Source organism: Cordyceps militaris (genome assembly GCF_000225605.1).
Source record: "Cordyceps militaris CM01 unplaced genomic scaffold CCM_S00005, whole genome shotgun sequence".
NCBI classification, from domain to species: Eukaryota; Fungi; Ascomycota; class Sordariomycetes; order Hypocreales; family Cordycipitaceae; genus Cordyceps; species Cordyceps militaris.
The window spans coordinates 3035957-3052491 of NW_006271973.1; the positions used below are offsets into that span (position 1 = coordinate 3035957).

The window sequence follows — 16535 nt, forward strand, 5'->3', positions numbered from 1 at the left end:
ATTTGGGTTGGGGTCATTGGTTTGCAAAGGAATGGTGGCGAGGCTTAGACTAGGTGCACATGTATATAACGGACTCAAGGTGGCAATGTAATCTGTTTCATTATTTAACTTATTGCTCTTATTTGACTTATTGCTCTTATTCGACTTATTGCTCTTATTTGACTTATTGCTCTATCTATTCATCATTACTTGTTACTTGTACATGTTTCTACGGTATATTTCACAGTATAGCTCGACCAGCCATGGTAGCTGTTCCCTTAGCCGCAAGCCCACCATCGGGGCCTTCCACCCACGCATCCCACGTGTCTCCTTGCTGAGCATTGCCGCCAGTTCGCGACGCGACAGGCCGTACCTTGACTGTCAGAGGCTCATCCACGTAGAGCGGTGCGTGGTTACGATACACGAAACGCGATACAAGCTGCCCCGAGTAGCCCGTCAGCACCCGCAGCATGAGGGCCAGCGTGAGCGGTCCATGGACCAGAGGTGCCCGGTGACCGTCGACGGAACGTGCATACTGTGGATCCAAATGGATAGCATGAGCATTAAATGTCAGGGCAGAGAAATAAAAGAGATGCCGCGGAGACGGCAGAACCTGAACGCTGTGGGCTGCTTCATGAGGGTCTGGAGTTGTTGCATGTTGGTTAGTTTGACGCTGATTTCTCCGCCAAGTAGATGGGCACGTCTTTGTCATGACAACTGGGAGGAAAAACTCACATTTGACGATTTTGGGAGTAGGATTCGTCTGGGCTTCCGCGTTCTCGCCTGGATTCATAAAGACAAGTGTCCGGCGCTCCTCAATGGACCACGGGAGACTCTCGTGGCCCCGAGGATGGCCCAGGGCATATCTGCGCCACACGTCGACAAAGACCTTTTCGTCGCCGTGCGTGTCGGCCAGCGGCTGGCTCGCCTCCTTCACCCGCACGTCGCCAATAGTTTCCGTGCAGGTCCACGGGCTGCCGTCGAGGAGGAGATCACCATTGGGGTCGTCTTGGCGAGCACGGTGCTGCTGGGGGCTGCTGTGGCGGAACGTTACCTCACCGCCCGCCCAGAGGCGGCGCGAGTAATGGGCGCCGGGGGAGTGGTCCAGGTCCGCGCCGTCGGGTGCCAGCCGGGACGGGGCCGCCTGGAGGGGAAAGTAGACCAGGTGGTGGCCCTGGGGCAGCGGGCGCGGCGGCGATTGGACCGTCGGCGACGAGGACGGCGCCCCAGGGCCGCCAGGTCCCCGAGCCAGGGTCGCCGGTGACGTGTTCCTGTCACGAGGGTCCTCCAGGTCGGCCAGCATGGTCGTCAGGAGGTGCGAGGGCATGGGCGTCAGATAGTCGGGCGTCACCTTGGCGGGCTGACGTCGCAGCCTCTCGACATCAGGCGTGACTCGGCCCGACGACACGGGTGTTGACGAGAGCATTCGTGTCGACGACGGCGACGACGACGACGACGCCCGCAAGAGATGCGCAACCGGCTGCCGCGGCCGCGTGCCATGCCGTGACACTGGCCAGAGTCTGTGAGCAGGGTGTCGGAAACGGTCGAGACGCTGCAGGCCACCTGATGGCAGGCGGGGGAGAGCACATCCCATCCTGCCACTGGCCTTCATTATTTTTTTTTTGCTGACCGTGGGGACGGAAGGGGGGGAGGGGAGATGGACGAAACAGGAGCAGCCGGCGTTTCTTCTAGCGGCATTTATCGGTTCTTCTAGACGTTTGGAAGTGGGCAGCCAAGATCCTAGGCGACGCGGAGACGACGTTTGTCTCAGCCTCAGAGGCTCCGGGGATCTCTAATTGTCCCTGAAGCTATAATGATGTGCAGTGGCGGGGCTCGAGGCTTGAGGCTTGACCAGGCTGATGGTTGCGAGCGGGTTTGGTTGAGGTTCGAGAGCCTCGAGTAAATTTTGGCTGTGTTCGACCAAAAGGCGCGCCTGAGCTCCACCACGGATGTTGCGGCCACCACCAAGGAGACGTGCCAAGAACCGTATGATACTGAGTCGATTCCGTCTCAAACCCAATGGCATCATTTTGGACAATCATCGCCAATTTCTTTCTCTTCAAGCTTTTTCTCCGACCGCCAAGCATTCTGCGCATCGACGGCCCCGTGACGCACCCAACTCGGCCGATACCATGTGACATTGTAGGTTTTAGTTCTTCTGTGCATGGCTTTTTACATGGCAACCTGCAATCTGTAATAAGAATTAGGAATATGACGAGTCTAACCAGTATAGGACCAGTGTTTGGCTAACTAGCTTATGAGGAGTATGTATATTCTCTGTCAGGACCCAAGACCAAAAGGTGGATGGCGCTGCCCCGAATGGTTAATAGTATACTTGACCAATCACCGGGGTCTGCAGCCGCCTGACACCTATCGGAAGTCTCTTCAGGATACCCGATGCTTGTATTATACCTCCATTATTCGTGCTATCAATTGGCGTCGGCTTTGAGTCGGCGACCCCTCGTCGTCGTGGACGCCGGGCACGAGGTGCAACGTCGTTCACCGACATAGTTGCCAAGATGCCGTTACATTGCATTTGGGGCCGGCTAGAGCAGCAAATATAGAGAGTCTAGACGGCTGGAAAACTCTCAGACCCTGTTCCTGAATCAAATAAACGACTGCTGATGGGGAGTGCCTGATGGGGTTGTGCGACTCTGTCCTTCTTTGGTTATTAGGTCCGTCGGGGTCCTATTTCCGATGCATGCATCACGAAACTTACTTTGCTATAGTCCAGGCCGTATACACCCACCCCCCCTCATCTAATGCCTCTAGATAGTGCTCGTAATCTAGTTGAATTTAGACTTTCGGCGCTGGAGTAGCGGCGTGATGGCTGCTCGGTAGGCTCGACAATCCAGCACTATTTGCTCGCAAGAGGAGATATGGAAAGCAATGGAGAAACGATTGGTAAAAGGAGTACTTACATAGACTGAATCAGAGATATCGAGAAGCGGTTTTGGGGAAGGAAGGGACTTACATGGAGATGACGTGTTCCACGGGCTTATGAGCTAGAGACCTATTGTTCGCTCTCGCGGTTCATGTGTGCAGACGTGACTGTCGGTGCAGACCCCAGAGTACTGTGAAGACGACCAATATAATGTCTCGAACCCGAAAAAGTGCTGCGATCCCAACCGTGCTGCTCGGTGCCTGGGTGGGCGACGGGACAGCGCAGCTTCACCACTGGCCCGGCCTACTTCACTGGTGTGTTGTACCTAGGTACTTACCTAAACTACCTACATCGGTATGGACAAGTCTCCGTTTAAACTACTGTTAGGAGTTCTGTAAGAGCACCATGGGTTATGTAGTTATACAGACCATGCGGATGGTTGAGGTTGGAAGTTGCGGAGGGCTGTCACTCGTCATAGGGCAGGAACGTAGGAGACTTCACAAGACAGCTCGATTTTGTCTCGCAATGGAAGATTATTCGGGAGGATAGCATCAACAAACTACATTATTTCTTCTGTTTAACAATGGCGAACTTATTCTCGGACTCTTGTCTACTGCGTCCATTCCGCACCACTCGATCATGGCTCGGCAAGCTTTGGAGACACATGGAGCATAATTTGGCCGAGATGCAGCCTCAGTCTCCCATGGAACTCGCTCCCATACAAACGATGGATGATGAAGCCACACTTGTCGACACTGACGCTGTACGCTTGCTTGTCCGCAGACTACAAGATCCCACTTACACCAACGCTAATAATGATGGGCAGCCGCCATCCACTTTGGGTAGCTCAAGAGATGATCAAAAGCGTTATGCTTTCTTCAAACTAATGGCGGTGGCGATCTTTTTTGTGACTTTAGTTGGCGCTACTGTAGGACTGTGTTTGGTCGCAGGAAATGCGTATTGCCGACGAGCATCGTGGTCGAAAGGATGAATGCATCAGCATCTGGTAGGAAATTTTGAATTTTCGGAACTGTCCAGGTGGACCTGAGCGAGAATAACCAAGCGTGTTTTAAAAGAGATAGCGTAGTAACAGATACGAAAGCACAACTAATAAGGGACAAGTTGTATTAAAACTTGGAGATGCATTCGCCACCCGTTTGGCAGTTGTGCGTTGTGCTCAATTATCAATCATCTACATGGCAGAATGAGCGACTTACTCAACGACACGGCAAGGATACATCATGGTCATCATGTCCATGACAGAGAACAGTAGGAGCTGATGGCCGTATATCGAGCTTGAGAGAAGTTTGCCAACGGACCAAATTCCCAGGTGCATTTCCGGGATGTGGGTGCATGCTGAGCCGAAACCCCTGACGATGTCTAACAGTGGGCCTGGAATCATGGCTATGCCCGTGCTCTGAAAAAATAGCCTATATTAGTTAGGTACTGAGCAGGTCGTGGACATGGCAGATGATACGAGACTGCGACAAAAAAAAAGGGAGGAAATTTGTGCGTTGGAGGCTGGGAGTGGCATCTGCGGGCGGCGGGCTGGCGGGTGCCTGCGCGCTTGTCAAGCAAAGTGTGCGTGCCAAAAGCCACAAATTGGTCGTCGACGGCAAGCAACATGAAGAATCGGCGACGCCGAAGGAAGGGGTTACGAGAAAGCGAAGTTGACAAAGGACCAGCAACTGGGACGCCGTGGGACATCGGCCTCGTCGTATGTTTGAGGTTGATCAGACCCAGAAAGTAACTATTAAATAATAAATAATGGATACAAAGAGATGGGCTGTGAAGACGGTCACCTAACCGCCACCGCGGGCTGCACGGCCGCGTTTCCAGCAGAGCCGGCATTTTTATTTTTCTCTCTCCCTCGTTCGGCTCGTCCCTTCAGCTGGTATCCGTATTCTCCCCACACATACCGGTATTCTGGGACGTAATATAGTTATGGCCGAGTGGGTAAACACAACCGAGGCAAAGTGGCCAATATGCTGGGCCGACGAGGGTCAATGTCAATCAATGTACATAGCCAGCCGGCTACCAACAATACCTACATACCTGTCAATCTTTCCGTGCCCTTCTTGGCGGCGCCTCCTACTTTATTAAACGGCTAGTCTCAACGGTGTCATGTCGGCCCCCGGCCAGCCCCAAGCCAGGTGAGACGAAAGAGCATGAAAAATAAAAAATGACATTCAGCGGCGCCTTCAGCTGCCCCTTCCGACCTCTTTCAATGGCTGACGCCATGGCACCAGAGTTGCGTTGCACCGAATTGGACAGCATAAATTTGACTTTCCTCATCTGAATGCTTCATCAGCCGCGCGCTCGCTCCTGCGGAGAATCTTGTTGACCACCCCGCCGGTACGAGCTGGCGCTCTGAGACAAAGCACAGACAATGAGATCTGTGGAATATATCCGCGGGTTAATGCGAACCATGCAATCAATCAATGACTTATGCCACCCTGTGATGCGGGTCAAGCCTATCGTTTAGGGCACAGCCGCACGCCGCCGTTCTAATCATTCATGGCGCTGGCTGAGCAAGCTGCGCTCGTCATATGCCGATGACCTTACCGTCCGACCCGGAGGCGCCCATGTAGCCTTTCGGCGGTTGTTCTCGTTGGTGCCTGTTCTGGACACAACTTTCGGGGCTTGTTAGTCACGGCCGGTGCGCTGGCGCGGCCACAGCCTATGAACGACGCACAAACTCTCCTAGGGCTGAGTCTGGTGTGTCGACTGATGCCATCATGAGCAGCATATCGGGCATAAATGCAGGTAGCCTGGTGTGCTACGCAGCTCAAGCACCACACGTGAGGGAGGTGACCAGTCGGCGACACCAACGCCGAGGCCAGGCGTGGCACCAATTTCCAAGGCGCAACCAAGATCAACACGCCTCGTTGCCTGCTCTGTCTGCATTACCTTGTCAGGGGTCCGCTTGTCAGTAATTTGAGTAATCGCGAAGCCGCACGGGTTTATGCAAAGGTTAGATGACTGTCAAGTTATCATCCAGATGCCAAATCAGCCACAGGGGCGGCTTCAAGTCCATGTCTTGGCCAGGTCAATGCACACCTCTAGCTAATATCGTGGCCATCACCACGGCGCCTAGCAATCGGTTGACTAAGTGTCAGTTTCAGAAGCTTCAGTAGCGAGGCCTGATTGCAGCTTCCGGCGGCAGCAAAGTGCGCGATCTGCGCCAGGGACAAGTTCCAGTGGGTGGGGTGAAACTAGTAGCTGTGTGAGAGAATGTCTCTGAATCGGTGTTTTTTGCTGCAGCTACAAGGCTGCATCAAAGCCGGCCGACTGTTGTCAAGCTTTTTGGTAAAATGCTTTGGACCATGCAATAATAACACTGGTATGTAGCAAGCACGACGCCGCCCCTGACATATGACATATGAACTAGCCGGGCTGCAACAAGTCAAATAGGCAGGTCGAAAGTCACATCCATGCTTGGCGAAATGGCGTTGGACAAAATTGGCAGGGCCATGGGTGGTGTATCGCAACCTGCGCCACCACGGTTGTCGGCCACGGAGAGGACTCGGAGGAGGCACCACTAATACGTTGTAGAATACGGAGTAATGAATGAGGCGCTAGAGATGTCATTTCTCACATTTTCATTCGTTCATCGTGCCTTGGCCGAGTCCCCGCGTTCAGTTCAACGCCAGAATCGAGCGGCGCCTGCATTACTGACACTGTCAGCCCCTAACTAGTGTGCTCCGTGCGACGGCCCCTTTGCAGCATGTTGTCGATGTTGCCCAATATCGTTGTCTGTTGATGATTGTCATACAGGTGGTGTACATGACTCGGAAAAAATCGCCTGCTTGTCTAATTAGCACGGCGACGAGGCGGTGGGCTTTGTTTGTCTGATGCGGGACGGGCCGGCACCAAGTTTGAGCTCTTGCACCATTGTGCGAGTATACCTACCTAGAGCAGAAGACGAGGATGTGGATGCGTAGGTACTTCGTACAAATACGAAGTACGCAAGGTCAGCATTGATGACAACAGATGTAAGTCGTCAAGGGTTGAGATTGCATGTATGCAGGAGCGTTTGCTACGGGTAAGTGCATGGCGATGGCGCGCCCGTCACGTTACCTAACAAGTCCACAGGAAAAGGTCATAAGGCACCTTGAAATTGGCCAGTATGGGGGCTTAATTCAGCTCCTGGAGAGGGAATATAGGGCGCAATTGGGGCTTGCTCGCTGCAGTCCCCTGTCGTTGAGGTGCAAATGCGCTGGAGGTACTTTAGTACTAGCCCACCTACCTTAGTCACTGTACGGAACCCTTACCTAATCACACTATGTGCTAAGGTATGGAGGCACGCCTAACAGAAGACGACTTGGCAAACGATCGTCTGTCGTCTTACCAACACCTAAATACCTACCTTCCTAGACATTGACTGACCTGCAGGTATGACATGCCTGAAATTAACGGCTGACGGTGGCTCGAACAGTAAAAACTAACCTATGGGATGTTTCTGGCTTGTTACCTACTACGTAATACATTGCTTGCGTTGTGCTAATGCCTCGCCAATAAGGCAAGTGGGTGTTGGGCTGCATGAACTCCCATCCCAACGGCTGGCTCTCGCTTGCTTCTCCTCCCGACAAGCACCATCTTCGGATCGTCCCCAGGATCCCAACGTGGCTGGCTCATCAAGGCACCACGGCAATGCCGTACCTGTTTCAGTCTTCACAGCCTTCGACAGTCCGATTACTCCCAGATCTCGCTTGCTATGCCCTCCTCCTGTCTCGTCTCGGTCCTCACTTACCACGGTCCCCTGCAAGCGCAAGTTACCAGCCGCCCATTCCGCCAAGCGAGGCGGTTTGCTTGCATTGGCAAGGGTCTTCGGCGCGCGTAGGGTCTCGTCGTCAGCCTGCAGTCGAGCCTTTGTCAAGCAAGCGTTGCGGCACTGGCCGTCTCCTGGTCCGGGGTGTTTGCGTGGCAGAGAAGCATGGCTAACACTGGGGAGTGCAGGATCTTGCCCCAGCGCATTTGAGCATCTTATGATTCTGGTCCAAGACAGGTCAAGCACTACATTTCCAGCCCGCCAGCCTGTGACGCCGCTGTGCACGCCCGTGTGCCGGCTGCATGGAGATCAGCCCGCCGCCCTTGAAGCCAAGCTCCGGTTACGTGGTACGTGGTACAGACGACTATGTACAGAGTACCGACCGGCGGCAAGACCAGTCCATCGTCAGCCCCGGAAAAGGCAAGGTAGACCGACGATAGCAGTCGGCTGCGCTCTTGCAGCAGCCTTGCAGTAGCTCTCGCCTTAATGAAGCGCAATTGGACGGCCGTCTGTCATATTGCCGAACGACTGGGGATGCGCCAGGGCAATCGCAGCGTCACGTCAATGTGCTGCGAGATCGAGCAACAAGCGTCGCTCGTTTTTTTTCCAGCTGGGTCGGGGTCCTCAACACTTTCTTCTAGAAGGCGGGACTTTTGGCTTGTTATAGCCTATGAGACACGGACGGATTGGCGGGCTGGCCAGACTCACGCACGCCTCTCCCACACAGACACCAGGGGAGGGGTGTACAGATTAGTCCACCAGGGCAAGCCTCAACGCCCCGTCTCACTCTTCGGCGACCCTCTCGTTATTAGCTCTTTTGCTTGGGTGGGTGGTCCTTTTAGGTCCTTAAGGTCGTGGGATCCTTGTTGCCTTTTTAAGTGACGACAAAGTGGCTCTGCTTCTTCCGCCATTGGTGCCAACTCACGCCGCTTATTATGGAAACTGGCTTGTCCACCACCTCTTTGGTTCCTGTCTCGTCTCCTGAGCTTGCCAGATAGCAACACAACCGGCGCCCGTCTACACAACTGGCTGCAAAGCCAGGCCGGCCATTTAGCTGTGGCCCGCCTCCTTCTACCTCAACGTCGACTTGCTGCTCCCAGACCGAGAGCCACACCCCCATGCCGTGAAACAATGCGGCCTTCACAGCGATCCCAACACTCTCTTTTCAATACAGAGCTCACCGTCTAAACGAAACTGGCACCGAGGTCGTTATTGCAGCGCCCCGCCAGTCCGCCAGCCCGCAAGCCCCCACGCTCCTGGCTGTTCTTGTACCACCAGTCGGTCGGTCACATATTCGCAGGTCAAGCAGTATCAAGGAGGGGCCGGCTCGCGCATGGTCGCCCCCGGAATGCCACCTAATCATTCTTTTTATTACAGATCTATCATCCGTCCTTGGCCTATGCCGGTACCGCTGTCTGGCCGACTGTCTCGTATCATGTAAATACTCATCTCTTTGGTGCACCCCACGAGTGTTCACCTTGCAACCTGCCTGGTTCCAGCGACGCCAAAAGTGGTTCTTGGCCGGCAATCTTCCGCACCACGAGGTCCCTACCCAGGCCTCCGCCGACGTCTTTTCTTAGACAACTCACAAATCCCTTTGCTCCACGCATATTCCCGGCTCGGATTCCTTTGCAGCTGCCTTATGCGTACACCCAGCGTGTTGCCTCCTTTTCCTTGTCCAACACTTGAGCCTTCATTCAGTCGACACCCCGTTGACACCCCGTTGACACCCCGTCAAACACACCCCTTGCTTGCACAGGGAGCCTGGTGACGGTGGCTTCGACTAAAAATACGACTTGCTTCCCTTTTACTACATCAATCTCGATCATCGTCTTGCCGCCTACTTAATCTCCCCGTTCTTGCGGTTCAGCTCCGGACAAGTGCCCCAAGTCTTTACCAACTATCGGCTGACTCGCTTCAACTACAAAGCTCCTCCTTCTTCCTACTCCTTGATGCTATTTATTGAAGCTTCTCGTCTGTTACCTAATGAACTTGCATGGCATCCATTTTATTGCTACCTGAACCTTTGAGCAATCTGTTGGCTTCTTAATCTTGGCTATCTGCTCCCGCATTCTGATCCGCCTCCGATATTCCCGATATTTCGACAACGGGTATATCCACACGCGAGTCGTGACGTGTATCGCATCGCGTGGCATACGTCCATTCATCTGAACTTGACTGAACTTTGACACGCATTTTGCACACGTTACATACGACCATTGATACCTTCGCTTTCTACACTGCCAATCTGGTCCTTTTATACAGAACCGCCGCCTCCTTACAGATTCGAAAACTCCCTCCCCCCACTTCTCTCTTATATCGAGCGTCTGTCTTCCATCATTTCAATCGTACCAACCAGTTTTGTTTCTCGTTTACACCAATCTACTTCATCATGAGAGGCTCAGCACAACACATGATGGGTCTGCCTTTAGCAGCTCACGACGCTGTCGAGGTGCTGCCCCGGTGCACCACTACAGATGCCCATTCACAATATACTACTGAAAACCAGAGTGCTTTACTAGGCATCTTGGAATTCTCTAACAAGAGATGTGCCCATGCATCCACTCACAACTGCCCTTTTCTGGCCGACTCCAATTCGACCCTCTGCACAGCGTGCGCTGTTGCACAATCCAGAGGGCAGCCCTGTGCCTAGGACTTCAATCGTGTTGAAAGTCAAATGCCGCACGGCAGGACTTGTCAAGTTGTCAAAAATGTGCGCTTTTTCATGACTACGCATGTCAACTCCCAAGGGTCTGAAGGAGGTGGAAGAGAGCCCGGTCAGCATCAACAGGTGACGAGGCAAATGTGTGCATGAGACACTACGCTATAGGCAAGGCGTGGAATGACGTTCTTTTGTGTATCATACGGGCTCAACTCAAAGGCATGGCGGGTTGTACAGGCGAGAAGATTGCTACACGATAAGGCAAACACATGTTCGCTCGGTGGAACTAGATGTGTCTCGTCATAAGCCTGCAATTCGTCACGTCGACTTTGAGCACTGGCATAGGCAAGGGAAGCGACGAGAGCAAGGGGGCTTCGAAGCAAAGGGATAAAGCACGTGTATCAACAGAAGACTTATCTCTGTTCTCATTTATTCAAGACTTGACCGGTCTTTGAATGCTCCGGAGTCATTTCGACGGACAATTGTACCATTAGTGGCTTTAAACGATGTATGGAATGGATTTTGAGCGTCATCTGCAGGGAATTGAAGCGAATGGTTTTATAGAGCGAATATAGATGACATGTCAGTATTTGGAATTAGTTCAATAAGCTTTGTTGTTACATTGGTTTTCAAGGGACTTCGTTTTGCTTGTTAGACAGGGGTGCAACCCCTGTTCATGTATAGCGAAACGGGTTTGCAAATCTTCCAACGGTCCCAGGTTTTGCCTGCATGACTCGAACATCATCGGCACCCAACTGCGCAAGAGTACCGATTGCGACCAGTCACGATGGCTTCCTCCCGCTGGGGCCCGAGGTGGAGTGGAGGCATTGATGTGACGGCCATGTAGTATGAGAGCCGGGGGGCACCACATGCTCGCTGCGTTTGGGAATGATGGAATAATGTTGGTCAAGTTGTCATCTGCTATGATGCTCAAGTTTGCAAGTTGGCTAATAAATCAGGCGGGCTGGCACGGAATTCACGGAAGTAGGCCACAACGGGCAAGGGCCAGACGAGCTGTTCAGGTCCCGGCCGAGAGGGCCAAAAATAAAAAGCCAAGACTACATTACCTGATGCGTCAACTGGAGTCTAATTGTGAACATCAACGTGCCGAAAAAAAAAATCCCCTCAGAGGGGCGGACAGGCCATACAGCCGGACTGACACAACCCTTGACCAGCAGAGGCAACGTCGCACACACATGACAATCTAGATGAGCGAGCGATTGCGGGCAAGTCCTCTTGTTACGTATCTGTTTTCGTTCCATTCTTGCCTTGCCCCTCCTCGTTTCTTTAAACAGGAAATACCAACTCCACGCTTATTGTAGATGCGTTGGCTAAACGTTCTTCCAGCGGGGATAGGAAGAGGTTCCCGTTTGGCAGTACAAATACGCCAATAGCATGTAAGTGGTTGGCTGTGACAAAGACACGTCAAAGAGAGAGGGGGAAACAGGGCAACACAAAAAAAGGGAAAACGAAAAGATTTCATCAACAGTCAAGGCGGGGTGAATGGGACGGGATGGGCAGCAAATGAAACGTGAACAAGAGTACACGAGTAATGGCAGTTGGTCGTTGCAATCATCGTACCACAAGGTACCTAGGGTGTCCTTTTTGATACTATCCGTGCAGATCTAGTTTCAGCCCTGAGCTGCCGTTCGTGAGAGGACGAAAGGGCTGTGGCGGCTGGGTCGAACAGGGTTTTCGATTTAGAGTTGGGCCTTGCATCTTTGCTTCAACCCTAAAGCAGAAGGCACCGTGGGCATCTTCGGGTGGCGTCCTTGGCTTCTTTTTTTCCTTCTTCCGTGGAAGAGATTTCGCAACCAGGGATCAACGACGATGATCAGAGGATGGGGCCGAGGTAGCTGTTAAGCGAAGAGCGTCTGGCGGCTTTGAACTTTGCGCGGGGTGACTTGAGTTTCCGCCTCTGGGACTATTCCCTTTTTATTAGCGCGCGCCGAGGCTTGTCTTTGCTGGCCTCGTTTTTCGGCTTGGCAAGCTCGGTGTAAGTCGAGGGAACTTGTTGACGGATACACTTACTGTAAGTGGCTCGTACGGTCATTTTCCAGACGTCAACTGTGGAGTGACTTATTATCCGAGAGGCATATAAAGAATATCGCTGTACGTAGCCATCTATAACACAAACCGGTCCAGAGTTTTAAGAGGTTGAATAGCCGTCTGTATTGCCGTACCGGCTATGCAGCCCAATAAATAGGAAGGCGCTAATCTCTCCCCACAAGCGGCGAAAAAGAAGCCAAGTTGCAGGGGCCGGGTATTTCGGAGCCTAGGGATAGCTCTTCATTAGTTACAATAGTACGGAGTATACCTTGGGTAGTTATTAGTCAAGGGACCAACAAAGCTTCGACAACTACGGTTTAGAATCCAACTAGTCTTCAAATTGCCCTTGGTCCGGGCCGCCATAGACGGAGTCCTTGCTCCTAGAATCTCCAACAATATACCTCGGCATCGCAAGGGGGCAGGGATTAACGAATTCACAGCCAGCAGACGGTTTGTGCTTCTTCTAGCTCGCATCGCACAGCCGCGCCAGCGGCTGTTGTCAGTCAAGGCACGGCAGAGACGGGACGAAACAGGAAAGAGACAAAGCGATGATGGGGCGCAAACCTTGCACAGCTGACTCCGCGCGGCATTGGAGGCCCATGTGTGTGCCCGGACCCGTTGCGTTTCCTAGAGTTTGAGAATATCCGGGTAAGATCGATGAGTGCAGGACATGCAGGATCGTGCAACACGGGAGGATCACCGACTAGATCAGCCGAGAAGGGGTGTCCCCCTAGTCATCCAATAGAGAAAAAAGAGTAACCGGAAAAGAGTAAACCCAAAGGTGGCATTTTATTTCGTAAAGACAACGCACGTGGAATTCATCAGCGTTGTCGATCTTGTAGTCTTTTGAGTTGTATATTGGTATGCTAGTACATACACCCCTCGCAAAAAGTCACCTATTTCGCAAACACTAGTCTGCCACAAACGTAAGATTCTGTTCGAATAGGAATATTAATTCTCAACAATTGTCTTTCCGACGGGTCTGCCCGTTGTCCCTTTGTACCTTTTTCCATACCTGGTAAATAGCATGTGTTGTTGAGATGGAGCAGGGGCACACCCTTGACTTTCCCAATCGGACTCGCCGCGGCACTGTCTCACTTTTTATTGCATGAGCACCCGAAAGTGTGCGATCCTCGTAACTATGCTCCCATCTGACATCTGACGAGAACTTGAGAAGGTCTCAGTTGGGGCGCAGGGGAAAGCAAGGAATTGGGGGGCGTGTTGGATCTGATCATCAGATAACTAGTTAGCCAGACTCGTGCAAGCCACGGTTATTCGTCGTAAACTAGTAAAGAGAACCAAGTATTCCGTAGTTAAATAATACAGCTAAATTAGACCCCAGCCTAGTGTAGAAACTGGAACCAGCAGCCGTTGGCCGCCGTCTCGCCCCGCGCGCTGTTGGTCAACATTGGAAGAAGAAAAATGGAAGATGTGCCACAGACAGGAACAGAAACGCCCGAGGTTCAAAGAGCCAGCCGCCTCGTGTCGTCGCGTCACGCTCTATAGCTCTCGGGAGGCCATCAACAATCGAACCGAGATGGGATGAATCGCCAAGCAACAGCGCCAGTGCCCATGTAGTCGGTGGGCGCTCAAAGACGAATAAATTGGCATGTGAATTGCAACACTGCTAGTCTGTACTAACATTTACTAGTTATACTACTTTACTAGTTAATTGGAGTCGTCGCCAATTGTAAAGTCGCATGGCCAACCCTGGTCGAAATGTCTACAAGACCAAGAAGCAGACTGTTGAGGGGGATGCCGCTCTGACGTCGTCGAGCAAATTAGATATGTCCGTGCTCGTGTATTCGTGTTGACACCTCTTGAGCTTCTTGGCTTGGCCTGGAGACATGGCGAGAACCCGACTAAAAACGAATAAGAGGCTGTGGTGGTGATGATGCTTTTTCACTGCGCCTTTTGAATACGCCCCAGACTTTGTCCACATCGAAGCCACCCCCACGTTCCGTGGAAAAAGAGAAAGGGCTCAAGCCGTTTAATCCATACATATCGATCCGCACAGGACGGGAGGGTGGGCGGAATCGGCGCCGGCCAGCGGCAGCTCGCGCGGGGCCATCTATGACGGGCGGCCATCCCTCCGGCATCGGTCTCTGCCATTCAGCTTGACACCCGTCTGAATTGCCTTGCAAGTCGTTCGATTTCTCTCTTCGTTTTAATTAGTCAATGCTTCTCTTCTTTCGGCAAGAGGTCCTGTTGAACGAGAGATCGGAAAAAGTGGCAAGCGAGCGTTGACCCCGGCACAAGGAAGCAAGTGAGGCCCTCGGGTTCAGACTACTCCGTGCTGCTTATCCAGCCGCATCGGCAGTTGGCAACGTACATGCGGGCAGGCAATGAGCTGCCAAGAAGGAATGTACTGATACGAGATGGTCAGTCTTGGCTCCCGTGCGACATGAGAGGCATGCGACGGGGGTTTGGCAGCTCCCCCGAATGAGGCTACTAATCAACATTGACGGCAGACAGTCTCACGCAATGCAATCATGTATAGTAAATCGTATTTCATATATTCAAGTTTCCATCCCGACGAAAGTGGTATCAAATGTTCAAGTATAAAATCCAGGGCATCTCCGCCTGCGCAGAGGCACCTGAAGCATCATGTCCTGTCTAGTAACAGCCATAGAAGAAGAGTAGGAAATCACACCGGTTTCGCCCTATCATAAAAGAGTGTATGAACAAAAAATGGCCTTCAAACAGCCTTTCCCCGTAGAATTGTGTATACATGGTATAAACGAGAGTGGTGCCTACACCTCGTGCCTGGGTCAAGCGTCAGAGGGTAGACATGTTGGGCGCGCGCTGTTTTGGCGTTGCCGGCATTTAGAGGGCCAGAGCGACGAGAGCAGCAGCGGCAATGGCCATGGCGCCGGACTGGAGGCGGAGAGCACCAGCGGTAGGGATCACAGGGACGCCGGTGGTGATCGTGGGCACGACACCGGTCGGGTGGACAGCGGTGGCGTTGCCGGCGGGCTTGGTGGCGGACGAGACGACACTAGACGCGGAAGAGACGGTGGTGACGGCAGCGCTGGTGGTGGTGCTGGTGATGGTGCTGCTACGCAGAGGGCAGTCGGTGAAGGTGGAATGGCACTGGGTGACGGTGACGACCTGCTTGGTGGTCGAGGTGACGAACTGAGTCGTGGTCGAGTCCTGCGCGACGGCGAGGGCGGCAAAGAGAGCGACGGGAGTAGCGAAGCGCATTGTGACGGTTTGGTAGTGAGTTCTTGTTGGAAAGCGACGGGGAACAAGTTTGCTAGCGCGGCGATCTGATGATCTTGGGTAACGAATGTAGTAGCGTTTGGTTGGTTGAATGGAGGAAGATAAAGACTGTGAGGACGGGGGATAGGTTGTTGAAAGAAGGAAAGAAAAAGATGGCACGTCGCGAGGGGGGAATCGGCAGCTGAAAAAGGAATGGAATAGGCTGCAGAATCGAATGCCAGAAAAACCGTTTGCGAAAACTTCTCATCCGATGCGCGATTTCAATAAACGAGAGTCAGTCAGGTACCCGGAGTCAGCCGTGACAGCGCACTGTGCATTACTGGTGGCACATGGTTTACGGGCCAGGCACAAACACACCTAAAAACAGACGAAAATCCACACACACAGCAGGGCCTTTAATAATTATCCAGTCAGAGCGGCGGTAAAAACGGTCCCATCTGCGCCATCGAGACAAGAGAGGAGGGCCGCTGCATCTGCGTCTTGGCCTCTTGGTGACAACTGACAAGAGGGCCTGGACCGTGGAAATGGCCAGAGCAGAGGTTGATGATTGGACGCGTGTTGGGCTCTTTGAACCCTAATACCTACCAGGTGTGGCTAGCCAGGCACCAAGAAAAAAGTACTAATGTTTGGTTTTTTACTCCATAATACCGGTTGTACCTGTGGCTGTGGCAAAGGTGGCGCGGCTTTTACCGACTTTGGTCCAGGAACTAGGTACCTTAGTACCCAGGTAGGTAGTAATGCTGGCTGGGATGTTGAAGGACGGAGAGAAGCCCAGCATAATGGTGCAGAAACAAGCCAGAAATTATATAAAACTCGATAAAGCCACTCTGAAAGAAACGAAGCGAAATAAAAAATGTAAAACCCTAATCAAATACGTGCGCTCGAAGCTCGTCTTCTAGACCCAACAGCAGAGTTTGACACTTCTCAGTGACCAGAGACCAGCAAGAGCGTGGCGCTCGCACTGTGCC

General features: G+C 52.6%; 2 protein-coding genes across 2 annotated transcripts; one reads left to right on the plus strand and one right to left on the minus strand.

Annotated features, from left to right (window-relative positions):
- Positions 1 to 220: 220 nt before the first annotated feature.
- CCM_07259 (uncharacterized protein) lies at positions 221 to 1591 on the minus strand (the record flags this gene model as incomplete). The annotated part of the gene is made up of 1 exon (XM_006672397.1): positions 221 to 1591. The coding sequence occupies one exon, from the start codon at positions 1589 to 1591 to the stop codon at positions 221 to 223; it is 1371 nt and encodes a 456-aa protein (XP_006672460.1).
- A 13445-nt stretch (positions 1592 to 15036) lies between these two features.
- Positions 15037 to 15618, plus strand: CCM_07260 (uncharacterized protein; the record flags this gene model as incomplete). The annotated part of the gene is made up of 1 exon (XM_006672398.1): positions 15037 to 15618. One exon carries the CDS (start codon positions 15037 to 15039, stop codon positions 15616 to 15618), a length of 582 nt encoding a protein of 193 aa, XP_006672461.1.
- Between the last annotated feature and the right edge of the window lie 917 nt (positions 15619 to 16535).